The 25,344-nt window shown below is 33.9% G+C and overlaps 1 protein-coding gene and 1 pseudogene across 1 annotated transcript; both read left to right on the top strand.

Moving 5' to 3' along the window:
* The window catches only part of LOC118926490 (olfactory receptor 6C74-like), a 185,451-nt pseudogene extending 165,802 nt beyond the window's left edge, over window positions 1-19,649 (top strand).
* LOC118926491 (olfactory receptor 6C1) lies at window positions 13,825-14,784 on the top strand. Its single transcript, XM_036913407.2, has one exon. The coding sequence runs from the start codon at window positions 13,825-13,827 to the stop codon at window positions 14,782-14,784; it is 960 nt and encodes a 319-aa protein (XP_036769302.2).
* Window positions 19,650-25,344: the final 5,695 nt, after the last annotated feature.

Raw genomic sequence — 25,344 nt, 5'->3', positions numbered from 1 at the left:
TTGAAAGCATAAAAAGAATATGTTGCTGTCTCTTTGTATTATAATGAATTTCAGAATTTAATAGTCATGAATTTAGGAATATCATTGTACATAATTTCATCATGAATATAACTCTGCTTTGATCTGCTTTTTGTGAACAGCATATATCCTATAGTCCCAGCAAAGTGTTTGATTATAATAAAAGGAACTTCAGAATATTAATCAATTCTTCATGAATCTAGGGATGATGAAAAGTCACTTAATCAATAATATTCAGTATCCATATATATATATAGTAAGAAGATTTACCTACCTTGTTCTCTTTCTGCATATACTATTGATTATGTTTTATTTAATCATTAAAGGATCTCCAAGATTTTGAGGTTTCTGAAGGTAAAAACACCTTATTGTTGTTTTTCTCCCTCTTCATGTTTAGTTTCCTGTCATCACTCAATTAATATTTCTCAAGGGCACATGAAACATTCATTAAAATAGAACAAATTATCAACCATAGAACAAAGTGAAATGATTTAAAGACTAGAAATCATATAATATGTATTCTCAGGCCATAATGGAATTAAACTAAAAGTAAATAAGAGAAACATATTTAGAAAATTCCCAAATATTTGGAAATTAAACAATCCAATTCTAAACTACCCAAGAGAAAACTAAATCCTCAAGAGGATATTAAAAATATATCAAACTAAATGAAAATAGAAATACGGCATGTAAAAATTGGAGCGATATAGCTAAATCAGTCGTCAAAGAAAAATTTACAGAATTAAGTACAAATTTGGGGGACAATTAAAATTATACCACATATACCTATGTATATGTGTTTGGATGTCTGTGTGTATACACACAAATAAATGCATATGATTGAATTAAAAGCACTATTTCCACCTTAGAAAATTTAAGAAAGTACTACAAAGTAAACATGAAACTAGCAGAAAGATATTTAAATAATAAATATTTAGAATTCAATGGAATTGTAAAAAGGGGAACTATAGAGAAAAATCAATGAAACCAAAAACTTTCTAAAAAAAAGATTAAATTGATAAACATCCAGCAAGGCTAACACAGGATAAAAAGAGAAATGATACAAAGTACTAGTATCAGTAATGAAGGAAAAGACATAACTATGACCCCAAACACATAAAAAAGAAAATAATGGAAAAGTAGAAACAACACTATGCTCATAAATTCAATAACTTAAGTGAAACAGACCAATTCTTAAAAGACACAAACTGCCAAAATTTACTGAAGAAAGCATGAATATAGTGATATCTGTTAAAGAATCTGAATGTGCAGATAAAAACTTCCCCAAAATAAAACTCTAGATTCAGATGACTTTCCTGGTGAATTTTATCAACCTTTCAAGGAAGAAATTATACCAAATCTACACAGGAATTCCAGAAATCAGAAGAGTAGTAAATTACCAATATTTTTTATGGGATTAGAATTACCGTATTTTGACACCACAATGATAAATTATAAGGAAGGAAAACTACAGCCCAATATGTCCCTTGAACATATATGCAAAAATACTTAACAAATGTGATTAGTAATTCAAATACAGTAATATAAGAAAAGGATAATACATTATAATCAAGTTTCGTGTTGTGTATCTCTACTCAGCACTAAATACATAAATATGAATTAACTAAAGCCCAGTGCTTTAACATAAGGTAGCTTTTCAGTAGAAACAGGCAAATGTACAAATAATTAATAGTAAGGTAAGAAGAGCAACGTTTAGGAAAGCAGAGAAAGAGCAACTAATGCTGCCTTTGAAAACAGGGAAGATTTCAAAGCTTGCATGACATTTAGATAAAACCTTTAAGAAAATTGTGTGTGTGTGTGTGTGTGTGTGTGTGTGTGTGCGTATGAAAATGCCTAGCAATTAGAAGAAATGGTGAACAATTTCATGAGGTCAGAGCAAAGGTTGCAAAAAGCCTATGTTCTAGAAAAGATGCCTTGCACTTAGTTAATTCTTTCAGAGTAATGAAAAGGAGAAATAACTGTCCAAAACAACTATCTGCAATAATGGAAATACTCTGTAACACTATTGGACATAAATACTCTGTCCAATACATTAGCCAGAGGTCACAATTGAGTATTGAGTACTTGAATGTAATTACTGCAGCTGAGAAATTGAATTTGTATTTTAGTTCATTAATTTATACGTAAATTTAAATAACCACATGTGTAACTTATACCGTGAAACTTACAATATAGGAAGATGACCCCTGGTTAATGATTATAATAATTATACAGTATAATTACTACTGCAAAGATGTAACAAAGGCATTATGGAAAGATAAGAGGGTTTGAGAAAATCAGAATGATGAAGACTGCCATAAAGAGATAAAATTAAAGTGGCACTGATGAATGAGCAGAAGTGAACTAAGGTGCTGAAGAAACAACTTCCAGAAATCAAAAGAGTATACATAAGTATGAAAGTCATAAAAAAGATAAAGTGTCAGATTATTACAGTAAACAAACAAAACCACAGGTATCCTGGAATGGAAAAAATGAGGGTGGATGGTATGAAGTGAGTCTGAAACGGTAGTTGAGGAACAAATCTTACAGGGCCTTGGCCCTGTTAAAATAAGATGCTTTATGTTGAGGGTACTAAGAAACCTTTTTTTTTTTTCCTGAAGAATGAGGAGTATGAGTTTCTCAGACCAAGGTTATATTTTAACAGTTTAAATTCCATCCCCAGCTGAGAAATTATATGCAAATCTTGTTCATGAGAACTCTGTGCTGGAAACATTACCAACAGGGAATAACATGACATGAGGCTCCTAGTAACTCACCACCCAAACTCTTATATTGTCACTAGCCTAATGACATTAGGGCAGTTGATTATCCATTAAGAAAATAAATAGATTCATATCTCACATAAGAATAAATGCTGTATGCATTCAAGAAATAAATGTGAAAAGCAAAACCATAGTGGTATTAAAAAGATGAATATTTATGTGATTTTAAAGTATGTGTGGAAGAAAGTCATCAGAAGAATAGGTCATTGAAAATTTATGATAGACTGTACAATCTTTTTGAATGAAAAGACACCATAAAATGGTAAAAAATAAGAATAGACTCTGAAAACATGTTGCAACAAATAAGACACATTGAGGTTTATATCCATAACACATTAATATTCCCCTACCAATAAATAAGAAGACATAAACCCAATGAAAAGTTAACCTAAGTTATAAGTAGGAAATTCATGGATAAGAAATACAAATATTAAAAATGTTCAATATATCTATTAAAAGGATATATAACATTTACATACTAAGCCCTTACTGTATCTTAACTACTCCACTAAGCACTTTTATATATTATCCTATTGAATCTTTACAATACTGTATGAGTTAAGACTATTAGGCTTCTCACTTTATGAACAGAAAAACTAATGCTCAGAAGGTTAAATAAATTTTGCAAGTTTACAGAAATATTGGATTTCTTTAACCTCAAAGCCTAGGCACTGTTATCTGGTCTTTATGGTCCTCTCTGATCATTAAGTGTACTGTGGCTTCATTGTTGTCTTTCTGTAAAATATGTAAATAATTTATATTATCCATCTTCAGTTAAGATGTGATTAAAAGGCTCAATCTTGTTCACAGAAGGGAAATTTTCAAGTATCTGTCAAAATTTAGTACTTACATGCAATTCCTGCACATATGCAAATAAATGCACAAAAATGGACTTAGCATTGTAATTAGGATGTGAAATAAATAGCAACCTAATTCCCTAAATCTTGAACAATGAGAATATTACATTATATACAAGTCTCCTCCGATAGTCTATGCAATTTTTATAAAAGGATGAGTTCCATCTAGATAATTTGACAAGGAATAATATCCATTACATTTGTTAACTGAAAAAGAAAGAGAATTTCAGAATACTTTTTAATAGGAAAAAATCTTTCCTATATGAAGCAAAACTATCTCACTAAGTATGTGAATGTGACTGTTTTTAAGTGAATATATAACAAAAATATACTGTAATTGTTAAATACTAGTTAATTGAAGGTTTGAGGGCAAATGGAGGACCAAGTCATGCCATATGTCACTCTTTGCTATTGATTTAATATTTGATTCTTTGGCACTTGCTTCTCATAACATTAAGTGTATATTACTCTTAAAATTAAAAAATGGAAGTGTCAAGTAGTCTTCTGATTTTTAAAGATGTTAAAATACTTTTTCATTCATGCTGCTTTGTGCTGGTGGAGATGTATGAATGAATAAAGCATGGGTGCTACCCTCAGTGAAGTGCCCACTGCAGTGCAGCTGAGCCCTGTGTTTAACCAACCCTGAAGCAATAGAGAGTAATTTATCTTCTGAGTGGAGACCAAGTGCCATGTGCATATTAGGAAAGTTAAGTATAGCCGAAGGGGAACCGGGTTGATTGAAAAAGCTGGTTGGTACACGTTAGCTTTTATCTCACTATATGCTTAGTTCTCTGGGAAGGGAAGATCTTGACATCACTACCTCTCTTGAGCGTAGCTCGCCTTTAACCCTTCCTTCCTCACTTTGTCCCTCGGGGACCCAATACAACACGGTGACCAGAGAAGGTAAAATTGTCTTTAGATGCTATTCAATCTTCGTCCCATCCTGGGAGCTTGGAAGTGTTTTACCTTCCAGTCATTAAACAGTGTTCTGTGGAAATTTATTTAAAAGACTCTTATGATTACAATAGTAATTTCTTGAAGTTCATATCAGAACAGTGTTTTTGTTTATATAAAAAGTTAAATTTCTTTACTTACAGCCCAGGCTATAGAAAACCTGAGTGCAACCAAGCCTGTATTTTCTCTGTGTGAGAGGCTTTATGTAAGAGACAGAGTCAAGGTTGAAATAATGATAAAAAATGATAAAAAAATGAAAAAATGAAAAAATAATGAAAAAATGATTAAAAAGTCAGGAAAAAATTCATACATAAAATAAATTAAGAAAAATCTTGGGTTATATTTCTGGCAGGAATCGTTAGATGCATCAGAAAGTATGTTCCCTGTTTGTCAATAATGTGGTTTTATCTTTTTGTATCCAAAGTTTATTTTATTGGAATAAGTTACAAGGATCCCCAAATTATTGTTGTAACATATTTACTATTTACTAATTTTAGTACTTTAATGTTTCAGCCAATAACAGTCTCTTGCTTTTGATCTTCCAATTTTGCTGATATGTAATGACAAAAACATTTATTCCTAAAGGAAGAAAATGCTGCTTATAAGGAAAAAAATAAAAGAAGAAAGGGCACAATATAAGCTTTTAAATTTATCACCCACTAACTCAACCAGTTCAGGCCATAGAAAGAAAATATACAACAAATACTACTGAGAACTTTTGTCCCAGATAAAATGCTGGATGCTAAGAGTAAAGAGACCAAGACAGATAAAAGTCATATAGATTGCATTTTAGCAATTTGTAGTTTCTATGAAGGAACTCATAGAATTCTGCACAATATGAGTTCCTTCTTGTCCTCAGACAAGTTTAAGACTAAAAAGACTGAGTATAGTAAAATACAGAAAAATAAAGTTGTTACTTTAAGGAACATAAAAATCATATAAACAGATCAGCATGTTTTAGAGCTATATTATTAACATAGCTTTATTTATATGAGTATTAATTTTCTTTCCCATAAATTAATAACTTTATACTTGCTCACAACCATGGCAATACTAGTGCTATATTTCTGATGGCAAATGCATTTATATCTGTTAGTCATATTTAAAATATATATATTAAGAATCAAAATAATCATAGTTATTAACAAGGTTAGGAATTGTGGTCAGTTTCCACCAAAGCATTATGAAATAATAGTCTGTAAGTGGTTGTGAGAAAAATGGATATTTCTGACTAGTATTCCTGCCTGGCCTTAATAGCACCTATTTTCCATACATATGAGACCTTTTCCACATCTATGGGACATTTACTGGGGGTAGAGTGGCTGATCAGTCACAGGACTGCCAGCCCAGGATAGGGTAGAGACGAAACACCCATTCTCTCCTCTCTTCCATTCCTGGTACATAAGTGGTCAGGCACCCACAAGTCACCAGGGACCCACTCACTGAGATCCTCACAGTGCAAAGGGCAAGGGGAGGAGACAATGCCATGTGAGAGGGAGTTTCTAGTGGTGAGGGAGAGAGGGCCTGGCATCCAGGGTTCGGAGCTGTGAGAACAGGGAGGGAGCCAAGAGTGGTGCTGCTGGGAGAATGGAGATTCAGGGAGCCCTGGTGCTCCTGGGGAATTAAGCCCCAGTGTGGGAGCAGAGAGCTTGGAGAGCAGGGATCCAGAAGACACTGAGACCTACTGAAGCTCATGCTGGGGAGCAGGACCTGTAGGGGCCTGGGGGGTGCACTGGAGCCAGCTGCGTGTACCTAGTTGCCTGCAACAGCCCTGAGCATAAGTGTAGTAACTCCCCTTATCCCCAGCGTTTTGTCCTTGCCTTTCTTTGGTCTTATTGAATTCACGGAGAACTTGCCCCAGGCAGGGAACCCCTCCTCTTGGAGTTACAGTGGTATCAGAATTAAAACTCAAAATTAGATATTTCAGTCCTAAAAGTGCACAGTCTTAGAAACTGGAAAAGTGTCTCAATATCTAAACTACAAATATAATTTAATAAATATTGTTGTAGAAACATACAATCAAAACATGTATTGCACATCTAGAAACTCTGGTTACATGTAGAGGTTTCACGTAAAGTCACTGATGAAGGGACTTTTACCATAGATCTGTGAATACATGTTTCCTTTTCAATATGAGTCAAGTAAAACTTCTGTTTCAGTAAGAGGGAATGGATATTGCAAAAAGGCTTACAGGAAAAAGGTCCATTGCTTCATTTTATTAGCATTATCAATATCAATGTTTAAATAGCCAATTCCTTTACTATTCAGTTATTCTTTGTTTTTGTTTTGTTTTACACCAATAGATCTTGCTTAAAGAAAATAAACATCAGTAGGAGAAACCACACAATTATTGAGTTTGTACCCTTGGGCGTATCAGACATCCCAGGCCTCCTGGTTGTAACTTTTATTGTTTTATTTATGACTTATATATTCAATTCAATGTCACTGAAAACCTAACCATCATCCTCCTCATCTTCATAGGCTTCATCTACAGACTCCTCTGTATTACTCTCTCTGGAATTTTTCCTTGGAATTTACATTCACCACTGTTTCTATCCCCAGATTTTTTGGGCAATCATTACATGGTCAACACCATTTCCTATAAAAAGTGTTCAGATCAATTATTTTTCTTCATCTTCACAGGTGTGTCTGAATTTTTTCTTCTAACTGCTGTGTCTCTTGATCATTATGTTGCCATCTGCAAGCCTCTTCCTTGTAATGCCATCATGAGCAAGAAAACCTGCACCCTGTTTGTCTTAGGCTCATGGCTAGGAGGATTTCTTACCATTTCCCAACACTCGTGCTTAACCTCCAGTTAGATTTCTGTGCTTCCAATGGAACTTATCACTTCTCTTGTGACTATTTCTCCATTTTACAATTTTCGGGCTCAGATGCATGACTGTTAGAAAGGATTGCTTTTACTTTGCTTTTGTTACTCTGCCCCTCATGTTGGCATTAGTAAGTGTGTCCTACGTGTGCATCACTAGGGCCATTCTGAGACTCCCATCTGCTAGTCAGTGAAAAATGCGTTCTCCACATGCTCCTCTCACAGGTTGTCATTTCCATCTCTTATGGAAGCTGTGTATTCATGGATGTCAAGCCTTAAGCAAAAGAAAGAGCATCATTGAACATTGGAGTGGCTATTTTCAGCACTTCAATTTCCCCATGTTGGACCCTTTTACTTAAACCCCAAGGAATCAGCAAGTAAAATAAACTTTCAAACACTTGGCTTGTAAAGTAGTGTTTTCTAGAAACAAATGAAAGTATATATTCATGAATGAATATCACTGTGAAGATTCAATAAAGGAAAAATGAAATTTTACATTCTACAGTATCTACCTATACCCATTTCACAGATACTTGCCATGCTGAGCTCATTTGCTTAAGCTATGTTTTTAACCTGAAAGTAACTATATTGTATCTTCCTTTCAAATTCTCTGTAGGTTCCATGTAATCATTTTTCATGATTCTGAATCATATGAGAGATAAATCATTTCACTGATTATTCTGAATAAAAATGTTACAATACAATGGTAAAGGAGTAAACACTATTCTAATCAACTGACTCAAACTTTATCTTCTGTTTCTAATATAACCATTATTTAAAGTTATAAAATACATTAAATAAATTAAATATCTGTAACAACCATATTTCTTACATGCTATCTGCAGTATCTGTCCAATTCTTCCCACTCATCAGTAGACCTGGGTGTTAATTTTACTACTTAATAAATTATTTGAAAATCACATATTCTGTTTTCTAGTTATGCTGAAGGCATGCATGTGTTATACCTTAATTGATACTGTGCTTTTTATCTATCATTTTTAAAAATACATAACAAGTAAATATTTAAGCAATCACTGTTATACTTCTATCACCTGGAAGTTTGGTAGGAATTTCATAAATAATATTATCTCTTTTATAAGGAGCATTCCTTCTATGTCATATGCTGAACTAGGTATGTATACATCACATTTAATCTTCACAGAAATATGGCAAATTAGACATGATTATCTCTCTTTCACAAATGTGTAAATTGATGCTCAAAAAAGTTGGTAACTTGCCTGAGGTCTTGAGCTATAAGAGCCAATATGATTTGAAAAATCATATTTGAAGAGCCTGATTTGAAAAGACAAAATGAAACAAAATGAATGCTACTTATACGTATTTGAAACTCTGTAAGGACCTTCACATTTTCCATAGCTTTTACAGTAACTGCACAATTTTATTGGCTTTTTTTATTATTTACATGATCTAATTTGGGCATGATTATATTATTATAGCCTAGTTAAGGAAAGTCCTAACTCTAATACTATACTTCCTTGTAAATTACAACTTTATTCAATCAAAACTGGTAACTCTTCAACTGCCATTGCTAGTGAGCAACAAAGTGAGAAGAAAGTATAAAATATTAGCAATATTGTGGTCCCATAAGTTCTCATTGGAAGGCAGACTAAAATTAACAAAGCTAACGAATATACTTAATACAGGGTTTTTAAAACCCAATAGATCACCAGTTTTAAAAAATGGCATGGCATATAAGGTAGAGATCTGCATTAGAAATTAAGATATTTGGTTACCTATCTCTGAAAAAGAATGTCAAGAGAAACAAACTTCACACTTAGTGTTGTTTGCTTGTCGTTATTTTTTTTTTCTGCCTCATTGGACACTGTCTCCCAAGCTTACTTTTCCAATTTTAATAGTAATGTGTATTATATTTTCTATTCCTTAGTGTTTTGTGTACATTCCTGTTTTGGCAATTTGGTTCACTGAATGAGTCCCCTTGAGCCAGTGGGGTCTAGAATACAAAAAACATGAAGTAGCTCATGCTACATAAAATCTATGTAGAAACCATATCAGAAAGCTTTAAAACATCTTCTGACATATTTTCTTTTTTATTTAGTTGCTCCTTTCTCACTCTCTGTAGTTGAAATATATCTCTTTGGATATAATGGGAATTTTAAGACAAAAACATAGACAATAAAAATAAATTTTTTCAATGAGAGGAAATGTTTTCAGGAATGCTGGTTTCCCTGGATTGTAACAATGGTATCTGATAATTATTTTAATATTCCAATCATTCTGAGTGTTAGTGAGCCTGTGCATATGAACATCAGAGGTAAGTCAGACACATAGAAGGAAATGGAAATCACTCAAACATTATCATAGATTCATTAAATAGGATATAATGGAGTTATATTTTGCAACTGCATATAATGAAAAGCATAAAAAGGAGTTAGCTCATTTTGTTTTATTATATAAATTTATTGATTCTCTATTAAGTAAAGACAGGAAATTACTATATCTGTGTCTGTGTATTTCCAATTGGATGTAAGCTACGTAGTACTTTGTTCAAGAAAACAAACTTTAGTTTCAGGCAGTCTGTGATTATATATGACATTTGCTGGCTATATGAATATATCTAAGGAATATAACCTGACTGAGCCTAGTTCTTCATTTAGGAATAAAGATGAAAGTTTCAAGGTGTGTTATAAGGGCTAAATAAGATAAAATATAAAAATCCTTAGCACTTCATTGGAATGTCTTTGCTAAATTACATTTAACTGTCAATATCCTTTCCGAAATTAGGAATGAATTTTGTCTACAAGAAAACCAAGCAAATAAAACAGCTCTTCTAAATGCATATTTAATGTCACATGATTCACAGAGTAGTTTCACTTATAATATTTCAATTAATTCTCAAAAACACCCTTGAAAATTCAACTCCATTTTAAACAGAGAAAACTGAATCTTAAAGAAATAACTAATCCAAAGTCACAAATACATTAAGTGGCCCAATTTTTAATTTGCTAACTGCAAAGTCCACATATTTTCTATGAGAATAATTAACCCTAGAATGCCATAAATAAGAACTTAATAATGTTTTTGGTAAAATCTTATAATTAATTTATTTTTCCGTCCTTATTTAAATTATAGATGGCTAGTTAATGACCTGAAAGCATGAGAATAGGAGTTGATACTAGCATGAACCCCTGAAGACTTGAGTTTGCTATTTCTTAAATTATTATAAAAGTGATTTGATGACCTCTCTTTTCCATTGATGTTTTTCTATAAACACGGATATGAATGCTGACAAGTCGGTCTGCCCATGATTGTTAAAATGGATGTAAATTATTTAGAGTTCTCCAGAGAAATAGTCATCTAAAGTAATTATGAAAACAAAATTAAAAGCATCTAATAAAACAATCCTTCCTACCACTCCATAGGTTCTCCTGAGGAGTCTTTGCTTCCTTCAGGCCAAGAGAAGCTCTTAAAGGAACCCAGGGTCACAGCCCAATACCAGACCCACTGAGCTGTGCCCAAAGTAAACTTAGAGTAATTGTGAAGCCGAACTGGATGTTACCCACAACACTGAATTAAACAACTTTCCTTCCCTCAAGTGTATTACCTTGGCCCTTAATGACTCTTTAAATGCATAAAATAGAAAAATAAAAAAATAAAATGAGGGATAAGATCAATAATGCACATTGCTTTGGAGATGTGTTTTGTGATTTTTTTCTAATGACCTCTAAGGAGGTTTAACTGGAGAAGAGAGAATTTAGTAAACATAGAAAAAATGGAAACAATCAAACTTCCAAAGTTATTGCATTATTAAGAAATATTTCCACTCAGTGCAACATAAACATTATGAAAATCAAAACTAGCAAAACACACCATCAATAAAATGGAAAAAGTCTAAGGCTATTCTCTCAGTCTCTCAAATGAACAAACAATGTATTCTTTAATATAAAGTCCCTTTCTCACTTTGTACATCAAAGAAATCATCAATATCTGGTTTATCTATATCTAAAGAATCATTGTTCATATTAACTTGATGGTGAGGATTCTGAAATGCAGGATAGAGGGGTGTTTTCAGAAAGATGTTTCAAAGATGCTTTGTAGTCATCTTATTTAATAAATATGAAGCATTATTGCTAGTTGTCATTTTGAACAGCTCAAAGAGTCTGTAGCAGGGTTCTCAGGCAGGAAGTGAACTTGATTAAATGGGTGGAAGGAAGTATAAAGCTTAATAATCTTAACCCTGTTTCTCCAGGGGGACATATAGATCAGCTTTCATAAATAAAAAGCTGAAAGGATGAGGTAAAGGCTTAGAGCTAGCCTTCACACTCTGCATGAAGACCCGCGAGATGACTGAGGACTCCAGGAATCAAACGCACCTTGTTAAATATTGAATATTACTTCTCTCAAAAGGCTGAAAAATGAATGAATCCTGATCATTCTCATCAGGATTATTTAATATTGGTAGTTGAATATAGTCCATTGAATTGAACTTGCATCAACATTTTTATGTAGAAAGTATAGCATATCACCCACAATTCTGTAATACTGTATCGTGTCCTGCTAGTCTCCATAAGCCTATTTCCTGTGGTCCTAAAGACTGGCTGTTTAAACATTCATACTCGGTAATGCCCCTTGAACTCTTCCAATATCTGTTAGTACCTTTCTTCACAGCTCCTCATATGTTCCTTCAAAGGTTTAATAAGTAGCCAATAAGTGTAAGTCATGTGATTATTCTTCAGAAAAGTGTTAAAATTAATAGGAAACATAAGAGAGAAAACAAACATGCAAAAAAGTTGAAGGCTGAAAATACGGTGAGTGCAATGAGACATTATTCACGATGGAAGAGAAAAGATACAATATTTTTTAAACTTTAGTTTCCAATGCCAGTAAGTTATTACAGTAATTTCAATCTTGAAATTGAAAGGAAATACTGTTTCATAAGAATGCAGTTTTTTTATTTCAAGCTGTTATGCAAAACTAGTACTTTCAGTGACAAAGTCCAATGAAGGAACAGTGATGTCACTGAGCAGGAGGAAAGTTAATTAAAAGGATGAATTGTAAAGAAATTTAAGGAAAGTAGTTTTGAAGTAAGGTTTATTTAGTTTATTTTAAATTACATATCCAAAAATTGGGTTCCTTTACATGTCTTCTTTTATAAATTTACTCAGCAGGGAATTTAGGTCAAGTGGGTAAATATATCTTGACAAGTAGGTAAAGTAGGAATTTGTAAAACAAAGACATAACCTATGTAACAGACAGCCTAGAATTTGGTGTAAAATAGAGAACCATGCCTGATGGTAACAAGCGATTCCACAAAAAAACTCAACATCAATTTATTAATTAATGAGGCAAATGTTTTAAACCTATTGTGATGATACTAGGCACTGGATTATGTTGCAATAGATTCGAAAGTAAGACTGTCCTACCTTGCCGATATGCACAAGTGGTAGAGGAGATCATGGGAGAGTTTAGCACAGTATATTGGGTGGATGGGAAGAATTGAGTATAGGATTCCGATGGAACTCATACAACGGGAATGGAACCCAGTGTTGTGAGAATAAGGAAGGATATGATTTTGGGTGTCTTTACTATTACTTCTGAGGGACATTCTTCAATATAATAATGATATTAATAGTTAATAGAAATAGAAAGGGAAATCGGTTGTATAGGAATAAAGGTCATAAAAAGGACACATCATAAAATGTTCTCAGGGATCCAAATGTAATCAACCTTAGTTTTAAGCACTTCCAGCTTAAATTATTTTCCCTTTCTTCTCTCTGTCCCTACCATCAAAGGTTGCTGGTGGCAACGACTTTACTATTAACGGCTCTCAGTGAGGAAATAACAGGAGTTGGAAAAAGCTGAGTGTTAGCAAAAAATTGATAGATGGCTGAGGACAAAACAGTCACTTTTTATTTTTTTAAAAAGTATCTTTCTGGGTTTTGAGAATTCTCAATGTTTTAATTACGCAGAATGGATAACATGGAGAGGGACTGGAGAAATAAGAAATAGCCCAAAAGTGGTTCTCAATGGGAAGAAAACTCATGCACACGTCTCTGAAAGACAACAGGTAGGATTAAGAGTCACGAAAGTCTGAGAACAAATCATTGTCCTACTACTTCAAGCTTTGTGGTACTGAGTTTTAACTTCCCTTAACTAGAGATTTCACCTGTAACAGAGAGGAAATTAAAGGACTGTTGTTAGTATCAATGATCATTAGTTAGTATCAACTAAGGTTGTTAGTATCAAATGTTAGTTTGCTTTAAATTTCCCCTGAAGGTGAAATGACATGCTATTTCAGCCAAATTCCAGCTCTAAACTTGAATATTTGTTAATCCACTCTTCAGAATAGTTCTTTGTGATTTGTTCTACATGTCTGATGGGAGAAAACCAAAAAAACATCTGAAGAATGAGAAACTCCACAGAAATAAGAGAGTTTATCCTCCTGGGACTTTCAGATGACCCCAAGCTTCAGGTGGTGATCTTTGTCTTCTTGTTCATCACCTACATGCTCAGCATCACTGGGAACCTGACCATTATCACCCTCACCCTTCTGGACCCCCACCTCCACACCCCAATGTACTTTTTCCTCAGAAATTTCTCCTTGTTAGAGGTTTCATTCACAACAGTCAGTATACCCAAGTTCCTTGGCACCATCATTACAGGAGATAAAACCATTCCCTTTAATGATTGCATTGCTCAATTATTTTTTTTTATTCTCTTGGGAGTCACTGAATTTTACCTTCTAGCTGCCATGTCCTATGACCGTTATATTGCCATCTGCAAACCCCTGCATTACAGGACCATCATGAATCGTAGAGTCTGCACTCTCCTTGTCTTTTCTTCGTGGCTACTTTCATTCTTAATCATATTCCCTGCCCTCATGTTGCTCTTGAACCTTGATTACTGTAGGTCTAATATTATTGACCATTTTACCTGTGATTATTTTCCCCTGCTGCAACTTTCTTGTTCAGACACAAAATTCCTAGAGATAATGGGGTTTTCCTGTGCTGTGTTTACTCTCATGTTCACTTTGGCATTAATAGTTGTGTCCTACATGTATATCGTCCGAACAATTTTGAGGATTCCTTCTAGTAGTCAGAGGACAAAGGCCTTTTCCACATGTTCATCCCATATGATTGTCATTTCCATCTCTTATGGCAGCTGCATATTTATGTATATTAAATTCTCAGCAAAAGACAGAATGTCTCTGAGCAAGGGAGTTGCTGTGCTAAACACCTCGGTAGCCCCCATGCTGAACCCCTTCATTTATAGCCTGAGGAATCAGCAAGTCAAGCGAGCCTTCGTGGACATGGCAAGGAAGACTGTTTTTCACACGCAACTGAAAAAGTTGTGGTGTATGAATTAGGGACACATTGCAGGGCAATTTAAAAAATACAATCATGAAATTTCCATAGTTTCTTCAAATCACAATGGCCTCCCTGTTATCCTTTTCATTCTCTTTCTTTTCTTCCAGCAGTTTCCAAGCACATTTTTTTATTGCTTTCTCATTCAGTTTAAGTAACTTTTGTGTGTCAACCAGTTCCTGTTCTTGCGAACACTTTGTTAGTTGCAACGTCTTAAAAATCATTTTAAGAAGTAAAATTGTATTTTGAGTATTGTTTAGGAAAATCATCACCTAGAATGGAGGAGACACTGTAAATATTGATATATTGTACCTACTTTATGCAGAAAATACAATTTTGTGATTTTCATTTGTATTTGACAGGAATTGCCTTTATGATCTTGTAATTTCTTTAGGGAAAAAATTATTTAAACATCTATCACTTATTGACCATGTGAATGCTTCTACTTAAAAACCAAGAAACATTATTTGTTGCTCAATTTAATAGTGTATGACCAAATAATTTATCTATTAATGAAAAAACGATCGATCTTTAACAATATGTACTTTTATAGGTATGGTGCTAAATAGAGGTCCACATTTCCAAATCCCATAATAACTCATAGGTACAAATAAATAAGTAGATGTATACACACACACACACACACATACACACACACACACGCACACACAGTAGAAAATAGTGAAGAAATGCTATTTTAGAAATGTAGAATAAAATCACTTTCTCTAATGCCATAGAAGGCAAGTTCCCCTTTCCAGCTCTGCTCAAATATATATATACACTCACACACACAGAGCATTTCTCAAGTTTTGTATTACATTGAAACAGAGCATGTATCCAAATTATTTTATACCTAAGCAAAATCATGTGTAGAAAACAAAAGCTTTATAACAAAGTAAAATTTTCCATTTTATGTAAAAACTAGAATTTAATCTGCTAAAATACATTTCTATTCTATTTAAAGCATTAAGTTTCTGAAGTATTTTAGAAAGGTGTGTGTGTGTGTGTGTGTGTGTGTGTGTGTGTAAAGCTGAAATAAGTATGAATACTAAAAAGTATTGTAAATTAAATAAATACTTTTTAGTAATGGAAAAATACTATAATCCTAATTGTGGTGTAATATTCCTAATGATCATTATGTGATAGAGTCAGTTGGAAGATACAGAAAAAATTAAAAAGTTTGTGGAAAAAGAAAAAAAATGTGATAGAAAATTGAAGGGATTCAAAAGGTTAGAGGAAAGTTATTAATGGCTTCTCAAATTTATTCCGTCTTATCTAGAGTACAATTTGCATGTTAAATATAGCAAAGAGTTAATAAACTTGAGGTTTTATAACCTCTAAGTATATATTTCCCCATCAGTAAGTCAGTAGAAATGTCAGGTTAATCAAGTATATATAACTTAGTATAGGAATGAAAATAATTCTGTACAGCATATAGCATAATTAGCTATCAATAAATTATTATTAATCTTGTTCTCTATGTCTAACTGTTATACTTGTGAATATGTATAGATTATGGTTTTATTGGTGGTTAGAACACAGTGTGTGATCTACCCACTTATATTTTTAAAGGCACAATAGAGTAGTTAACTGTAGGTACAACATTGTGTAGCAGCTCTCTACAACTGCTTATTTTGCGTAGCTTAATGTCCTCAAGTTTCATCCATGTTGTCACACATGTCAGGATTTCCTTCCTGTTAAACCTAAAAATATCCATTTGTATGTATTTACCACATTTCCTGTCAGGTATATTTTAACCTATTTTTTTGTTATTTTATCATTACTGTATTTATGTTACTGTGTCTAACTTTTCAAGTTTTGATTTAGGGAAAATGGTGAAAAAAGACAAATGGAATACAATGACAATTTAGTATTGAAAAAGCTGTTCCTTCTTAACATTTATCGATAGTCACAATGTATAACTCAAATAAACCTCATTGTTTGCCGAGGCCTGCCTTCTGATGGTTTGCTAATGTGACCTGTGTTAATTTTTTACTGAATTGCCTTCCTTGGTATCTTCATCATCAACCACAGATGTTTGGGGATAGTTGGTGTGTACAATTGTTGAAACTGGGAAAAGTAATAATCTGACATGGTAGAATTCTGATTTAAGGATTTTAGGTATATGCATTCCTACAACGTTGCCATGGAAGTGATTTGTATAAATGAAGGAAAATGTACAATAGATTGCTTCACAAATATATGAATGTAAAGGAATGTATAGGAAATAAAAGTCATTTTTTTCACCCAAAGTGTGTACATTATTACCATGATTTTGACAGCAGATCTCATTTTCTTATCTTGTATCCACCAATAAACTCCTCTAGATATTATTAGAAATAACTTTCATTTTACCTTATATGTTTATTTTAATTTATATATGCCCTTTCAAAAATAATGTATGTTTTAGAGGTTGGAAACAATTATCTTGATATTGTCAAGACAAAACATTGTGTTATATAGTGTCCATCAATAAACTTTAACCTTTTTCTGTTTGATGATGAAAATATACCAATGAAGGCAATTTTCTTTAGAGAGATTAATTTCTTTAAAGAAATACACTAAAATCTGTCTTGTAATTATTTACACAAAATGTACTTCCAAAGGACAACTTAGAAAAAAGACTATTTCAAGATAATCCTGAATTTCAATTTATTAGCTGCACAATATATGTACATGGTGGTGAGAATAGTAGCCTATAATAAACATTTTTCTTAATTATGTGTTAGCCAAACATTTGAAAATCTTAAAATTCATGTCACTAATGTTCTGAGATTCATTATGTGTTTAATAATTACCAAATATTCATTCCTCACTTATTTTAGGCCATTCTGACCCAGAATTGTCTATTTCAGTGTGTGTGTTAGATAGAGAATAAAAAGGTAAGTGAAATAATAGAAACAGATGGAGAAGAAATTTCATTGTTAAACATTTTCTCATTTTTCAATACATTTTAACTGCTAAGTTACATATTTTGCTTACTAATTTACATAATCAATTTTTCAATTTTACTTATATTAACATATTTTTATACTTCTTTTAATTCTTCCATCAAACTCTATCTCTAAAATGCCTTCTTAACACTCTGTTTTCATAAGCTTTGTTTTAATCTTTCTTTTTGCTTTCCCTCTCACACATCAATCTCCTGAACACATATTTTTATATTTCTATCTGCTTCTATATTCCTTATTATGATTTTTCACTTTATTTTTCTTGGTTTGTTCTCAGAATCATAAAAGGCATAGTAAAACTGAAATTAAAAGAATGCTCCTACCGAGTTTGGTTTGGAGTACAATACAGATAGGGTGGGGATGATAATACAGATACATGTGATGTAAATCCTAGTAAACACAGCAAATAAATACATCCCAATGCTTTAACTTATTTGAAATTGTATCTCATTAGTCATTAAAATAAATAACAGCAAGATTCAGGCACTTGAGTTTGATTAGATAAGTAAACCTGTACAGGTGTATTAATTCAATTAATGATGATGGCTACAGTGTGTGTGTGTGTGAGTGTGTGTATCGTGCACACGTGTGTGTGTGTTAAATACAAAACATATGCTGATGTACTTGCAATTACACATACCATTTTGCATCAGGTATGCAAACTTCTTATATTGAACAGAAAATGGCATCTATCCCAAACTCTTGCATAAAACCAAGAGATGAAAAATGTTTTATTCTATGTTTTAAAAGTCCCACCAATTTATTCATATTAAAACATTGAACAATTATTCTCATCATGTAGGTTTTTCTCTGGTAGAACTGCAAACTAAAGATTGAACTCTCTGTCCAGATACTCTGGAAGGTGAACTACTGTTCTTCCTGCCATGACCATCTTTAGAACTGTTACTTTCCCATTTGGATCCCCACTTTCTTTTACTTCTTTTTTTTCCATTTAGACCTGGACAAGTAGAGGACAGTAATGGGGAACCACACAAGAGTGACAGTGTTCATCCTAGCAGGTCTGACTGATGATCCACAGCTGGAGGTGTTGTTGTTTACCTTCCTGCTGCTCACCTACCTGCTCAGCATCACTGGCAATCTGATCATCATCACACTCACCCTGCTGGATACTCACCTCAAGACCCCCATGTACTTCTTCCTTCGGAATTTTTCCTTCTTAGAAATTTCCTTCACAACTACATGCATCCCTAAATTGCTGGTGATGATGGCAACTGGGGACAAAACCATTTCCTATAACAGTTGTGCAGCTCAGGTGTTTTTTGCCTTCCTTCTCGGAGCATCTGAATTTTACCTGCTGGCAGCCATGTCCTATGACCGCTATGTTGCCATCTGTAAGCCCCTGCATTACACAGCCATCATGAGCACTAAAATCTGCACACAGCTTGTCTCCTGTTGTTGGCTTGCCGGGTTCTTTACCATCTTTCCACCTCTCCTCTTAGGCCTAAACATTGATTTCTGTGACTCCCACACTGTTGATCATTTCTACTGTGACACAACTCCCCTCCTGCAGACCCCTGCTCAGACACGCAGCTGTTCTAGACAATGGGACTCGTTTCAGCGTTGGTGACCCTTGTGGTCACGTTAGTATTGGTGATAATATCATATATGTATATTGATTTAACAATTCTAAAAATCCCTTCAGCTAATCAGAGGAAAAAGCTTTTTCAACATGTTCTTCTCACATGATTGTGATCTCCCTTTCTTATGGCAGCTGCATCTTCATGTATGTTAAACCATCAGTGAAACAAAGAGTATCTTTTCCTAAGTGGATTGCGGTGCTCAGTACCTTCATTGCACCACTTCTGAACCCTTTCATCTACACCTTATGGAACCAACTGGTGAAACAAGCCTCCGTGAATATGATACACCGGGTTGTTTCTCTCTCAAAAAAATGAGTGTACTGTTGCATTATATGTAAAGGAAATGAAAAAAAGGATCCCAAATAGTAAAAGTAATACAATAATGCAAATAATATAAATAATCCCTAGTAATACCAGTGTATCTGATAGTACCTTCCAAGACATAGTTTCCTCCTTTTTAGCCTTTGATTTCTATAATATTCTTCATAATTTCTTTATTCATAAAAATCTTTGTTCCACAAAAATGAAATTTCTCTGTATTTTTCTTTAGATTTTTATTGTCATAGTAGTTCCTTTTCCTGTGTATATCTGAAAGAAATTCAGCTAAAGTTTTCAATGTCTTTTGTCTTTGATTTCTACTTATTCAAGACTATAAAATATTAATTTTAACTATATTTTATGTAGCACACAATTCAAAGGTCATCAAATTATTAAGTAATTTTTTTGTAGTTACTTTTAATCAGTTAATTTAATTTTAAATTAATTTTAAATTACTTAATTAATTATTAAGTAATTAAAAGAAAATGTAAACAGAGATTATCCATCTATGTAACTGTTAATGTTTGAAGACATTTGTCTGTTAAAAATTTGATTGTTCTGTCTAGTATATTCCATAGAAACTATTTAGAAGAAAATATGTTTGAAAAATACTGTCTCAAAGAACAGCATAAAACATAAAAAGGAAGAAAACCACACATAAAATATAATTAGCTGAACAATTTTACATGTTTCTATACAATTTGTAAGATGGCATGGATCTTAAAAGATATTTGGGTCACAAACATGATTTCAGGAATAATGGTTATCTAAACAATTGATTATTACTTTTTATCCTTGATAATTCTGGTCTAATTTGTTTTCAGAAAGTAGATATAGTGATCCTGAGTATTGTCTAACTTTTAGAAATGTTAAGAGCACAGAATAAAAATGAACAAATTATATGTATATATAATATATATATTATTATAGTATATTATTAAATTGTATTACAGTATTCCGACTACTTTGCTTTTGTTCATGTGCCAGTTAGGGTAAGATTGCTTAAAACATACTACTTAAGTTAAGCCATTAATTTATCATTAGCTCTTCCAAAAACACTTATCTGTATACTCTAAAATGCTTATTACCTATTAGTTATTTATCATAGAGGACGTTCTGTAACTCTTAATAAGGGCCCAGTGTTTCTAAATTAAGACATCCCCATTGCTGCTGCTTCCCACCGGCTGGCAGGTTGAAGTTACATCATCCGTCTTCTCTTTATTTCAGTTCGTCTCTGAAGAATCACCTGATATTGTATCTATTAGATCAGCTACTGTTGGTCTGAATCCTGAATCCACAGATACTTTACTACTGCTGTTCTTTGTTTTTGGTTTTGCTTTTTAAATTGAATATTTTTTGAAAGATATTTAAACAAGTATTGGATCTTTAATAAATTTTTAAATACAGGAACAGCATATTACTTGAGAGAACTTCCACAGAAATATTGGAGTTCTTCTCTGAAATGCTTTCAGCTTTTCTGCTCTAGTGAGGCAGGCGACACAACAAATGGGATAATAAGATAGGAGATACTTTGTTGACCACCTACTAAATAGAGGCACTGCTATGCATTTTATATAAATCATATAATTCTGAAAATAACATTGTATATCATAATTATTATTAGCATTATATATAAGAACAAAAGATAGCTCAGTGAAAAGATAAGGTCATTTTGTGAGAATCAAAGCTATAATGATTCGTGAAAACAGTCAGGAAGGCTTAGTTTTCATTTTTTCAATTGAAGATTTTAAAGTTTTTTAAACATTTATATTAGATCTCTTCACACATTCCTGAGTTGTCTAGTAGGGGACATTGATCTTCTTTACATGTCCAGAGCTCTGAATGAAGACAAGTGAATTAATAGTATCACTTTGCCTTGCTTGCAGTCATCCTTACCTTGAACTGCCACTCTTGTGCTTTCAAATACCTTCCTGTCTCAAAATCGATAAGCTGTCCTGAGTCCTCTAAGTCCCCAATTCCAATGTCACCATGCTTAAGAACATTGTCTACCTTTTCAAGGAAGAGTTAGTCACTCGATTCTGAGTAACTTCACCCTTAATACAACTTTTGTAAGTAACTCATTGGCACCTATCCCAAAAAAGTAATTCTAGCTTGCCAATTGATTTGCTCATAAGATTAACTGTTTTGAATTAATTTTTCCAAAATAAATTCTGACAGATATGTACTTCTATGTCTGAATATGGACAGAGACTTTCTTTTGCTCTTTCATCAAATGAATCTCTTCCTATGATAAAATAAAGATAAAGTCTTCCTAAATAAATACTTATGACTGAAAGACCCTAATTTATTATTCAAAAGAAATCTAGGCAATCATCCTTCCTTTGTCTCAAGAAACATAGCTCCAATTTTGGTCAATTAAACAATAATATAAAATCCCTTATCCTACAAATTTTAAAAAATTTTTTACTTTATTTTGATATCTCATTATGGTATTATTTACTGAAAGCTGAATTAGATTTTCCACTGCGACCAAAATACTTGAAATATTCTATTTCTAATAAATGTCTCCTTGCTTTATTTGTAATTTGAATTTGGAAAGGATTAGCTTTGTCTACATTTAGCTATTATTACCTCTCTACTTTTTCATCTCACGTTTTCTGCTAAACCCTCTTTTATTTGGTCTATAATCTACCAATTTATTTACTCTGCTCTTTCAAACTCCACCTTTCCAAATTCATTAGTTGTCTTATTGTCATTGGCAGGAATTTAAGTAGTATTTAGTGTAGTTGACCACTACCTTTTATTCATATAGTTTATTTGCCCTGGTTAGATGACACATTATTATGTGGGTTTTTCTGACTATTTTGGCTATAATTTCTCATTTGTTTTGCTGGCTTCTCTTGTGACTCATTCCTTGATATTATAATTCCTAAAATTCTAAGACTCCATCTGAAGCCCCTCTTTATAGTCCTTATTGTCAAGTCACTCACTTGAATGATAGAGCACTTCTGATTCCAAGTGGTGTGTGTGTGTTCGTGTCTGTGTGTGTATATGTGTGTTTATGTAAAGTGGCTAAAAACATTTCACAATTGTTGACAAATTTGAAAGAGTAGATTGAAGAAGCTCAGAGAATACAAACATAAAACAAAAAAATATAATTAGGAATATGAATTTACAAACTGATGAAAACCCAAGACAAAAAGAAACTCTTGAAGGCAATCAAGGGAAAATACACATTCCCTACAAAATAACAGGAATAACAGTTAGACCTGACTTCTGTTCAGAAGCATTCCAAGCAGAAAGACAAGTGATCACCTACAATTGTACATAAATAAATGAAAGTGAAATGAAAATTTTCTTAGATAAACTAAAACAGCAGGAATATATTGCTAGCAAACCTACCTTACAAGAGATGTTAAAGGATTTCCTTCCAGGAAAATCAAAATGATATGTCAAAAAACTGAGTTTCTTCAAAGAATAGAGAGTTTCAAAAATGGAGCAAAGGAGGATAAAATAGAATGTATTTTATCATTTACATTGCTCTACAATTTAAGAGACTGAAACAATGATGGTAATAATGTTTTGAATATTTCGTGAAATGAAGTTAATGGCAAAAATAGAAAAGAGATGAGAGGGATGTTTTAAGAATATGTGATCATAATTTGCTTACACTTCAAGGGAAGTGGTATAAATTAAGGTAGACCATTTTGAAATGTATGTTCTAAACCAGTGGGAAAATGACAAAAGGTTTTAAAAGTACTCAAATATTTGTAAGTTAGAAAATACACTTTTAAATAATCTATTAAGGAGGAAGTCTAAAGGAAAATTGCAGAAATTTGATATGAGTGAACAGTAACACAAATAAGTGTGGGAGAAGGAACTGATCTTCCTTATGGAAGAATCCAAATACAGGTAGGTAGATAAATAGACAGACAGAGAGACAGACAGTTACTCCTTCCAGGAAGTGAAGCTTATTAATCCTTCTCCCCTCCTTTCATGTGGGCTACTTAGTAATTAGTTGCCAAGAAAATATTATAGAAAGGAGAAAAATAGCATTTTTTTAAACTGGAAAACTATACCTTAAACAAGTTGTCAAGGAAAATATTAACAGTGATAAGTCATGGTGATGTCATTTACCCTCTGATATGATGGGATGATAAACATTTTTGGTCATTCTTATATTCTTTACCTAAATACAGAACACTAATCTATTACTTAATAAAAAAAGAGAGAAATCCAAATTGAGGAGCACTTTTAAAATTGCTCGATAAGTGTGGGTAAAATTGTGATATTTCCAGAATCTCTTTTGGCCTTAGTGCATCTACATATCAAGAGGTGTTTCCGAGGGGTGGAGAGAAGTAGTCCATCCAGAAAGAGATAGGTGATTACAATGGGAAGTGAGGGCATATCTGGACCCAAGAGGTTGGGTGGGGTCCCTTTTGGTAGCTGGGTCGTGAGAGATATGGGCAAGCAGAAGTGGACAACTGCTTGTAAGCAGTAAATGGGTTTCTCCCACTTTATTTCTCCTTTTGACTGATTTTGGTTTCAGAGGTAATTCGCTCCCAGCTGGGAAAATATTTTCCCCCAAGAGTTACACCTGGTGATAGTCGGCAGGACCTTTGAACCCAAAATTTGTCTTCATATGTGAGATGCTTAGGTGGACTGCCCCTAGAAAAGGTAGGGAGATATCAGAAATGCCCAAGTGGATGGTGGTGAAGCCCCAGGGGCTTCTGCAGTGGGGGGTGATGACTCACCCGTACCTCTGGCAGCGTTGGAGGGTGCAGCTTCACCTGGGAACACCCTATCCATGGGGCTTCCTCCTGGGGAGCCCCCAGTGGGAAATTGGTCTATGGTAAAGCACATCCTAGGTGTGTGGTCTCTTCCCCAGTATTTGGGAAGGGTGAAAACACTGGAAGCTATGGAATGAACCCTCCGTGACTTAGAAGACTGCTTAGAGGCCCTGAGTGGCCGTGTAGAAGCTGGGATTGTGGGATATTTGTTTCTTGAGATAGTAGAAAGCCTTACTGAGGAGAGAGGCACACTCTGGCCTCACCTGGGGATGCTGGGCGATTACCTATGGGATGCCCTTAGGAAAGAAAGACAGTTACTGAGAACAGGTCATGCTCCTGGAAGATGTGTTAGAGTGAGGAAGGAGGCGGCCAGATGATTTGTGTTACAGGAGGCGATGGGGGAGGGGAAGCAGCAGGGCCCTAAGTCCTCCATGTGGTAGAGGAGATGTCAGAGGAGGATGAGGGGGAGGAGCTGAGGGCAGGACGGCGGCCAAGGCCACCTCCAGGGGCACCAGCCTCTCCACACAAAAGGCTCTGACCAAGGTAGTAACCACCTGTCCCATTGTGGGGTCAGTGTGAGCCTGGGCCCAAAGGCCATAGAGTGGTGAGGCACAGATACCTGCACTGGCCAAATGGGGTGCATACTTACAGCAGTATAGTACCCTCTCCAATGGCACCTTAAATGGACAACTCCAACACTTATTGGGGCCAGTGACGTATACTAGTGGAAAACAGGAGGAACTTGCTTTTGAGCCATTGGTAGCTGAGACTTCTTATTAGGAGGGAAAAGCCACATACCTGAAGATGCTTGGTACACAGATGGCTCCAGTCATGGGCAGCCCCCAAAGTTTAGAGCTATGTCTTTCCATCCTAAGACTGAGACAATATGGACGAAAGATGAAGAAAGAAGAGCAGTCAAGGGGCTGAGCTGTGGTCAGTAT

This window comes from Manis pentadactyla, chromosome 10, assembly GCF_030020395.1.
Source record: "Manis pentadactyla isolate mManPen7 chromosome 10, mManPen7.hap1, whole genome shotgun sequence".
Classification (NCBI taxonomy): Eukaryota; Metazoa; Chordata; class Mammalia; order Pholidota; family Manidae; genus Manis; species Manis pentadactyla.
This window is presented reverse-complemented; position numbering and strand designations above follow the sequence as displayed.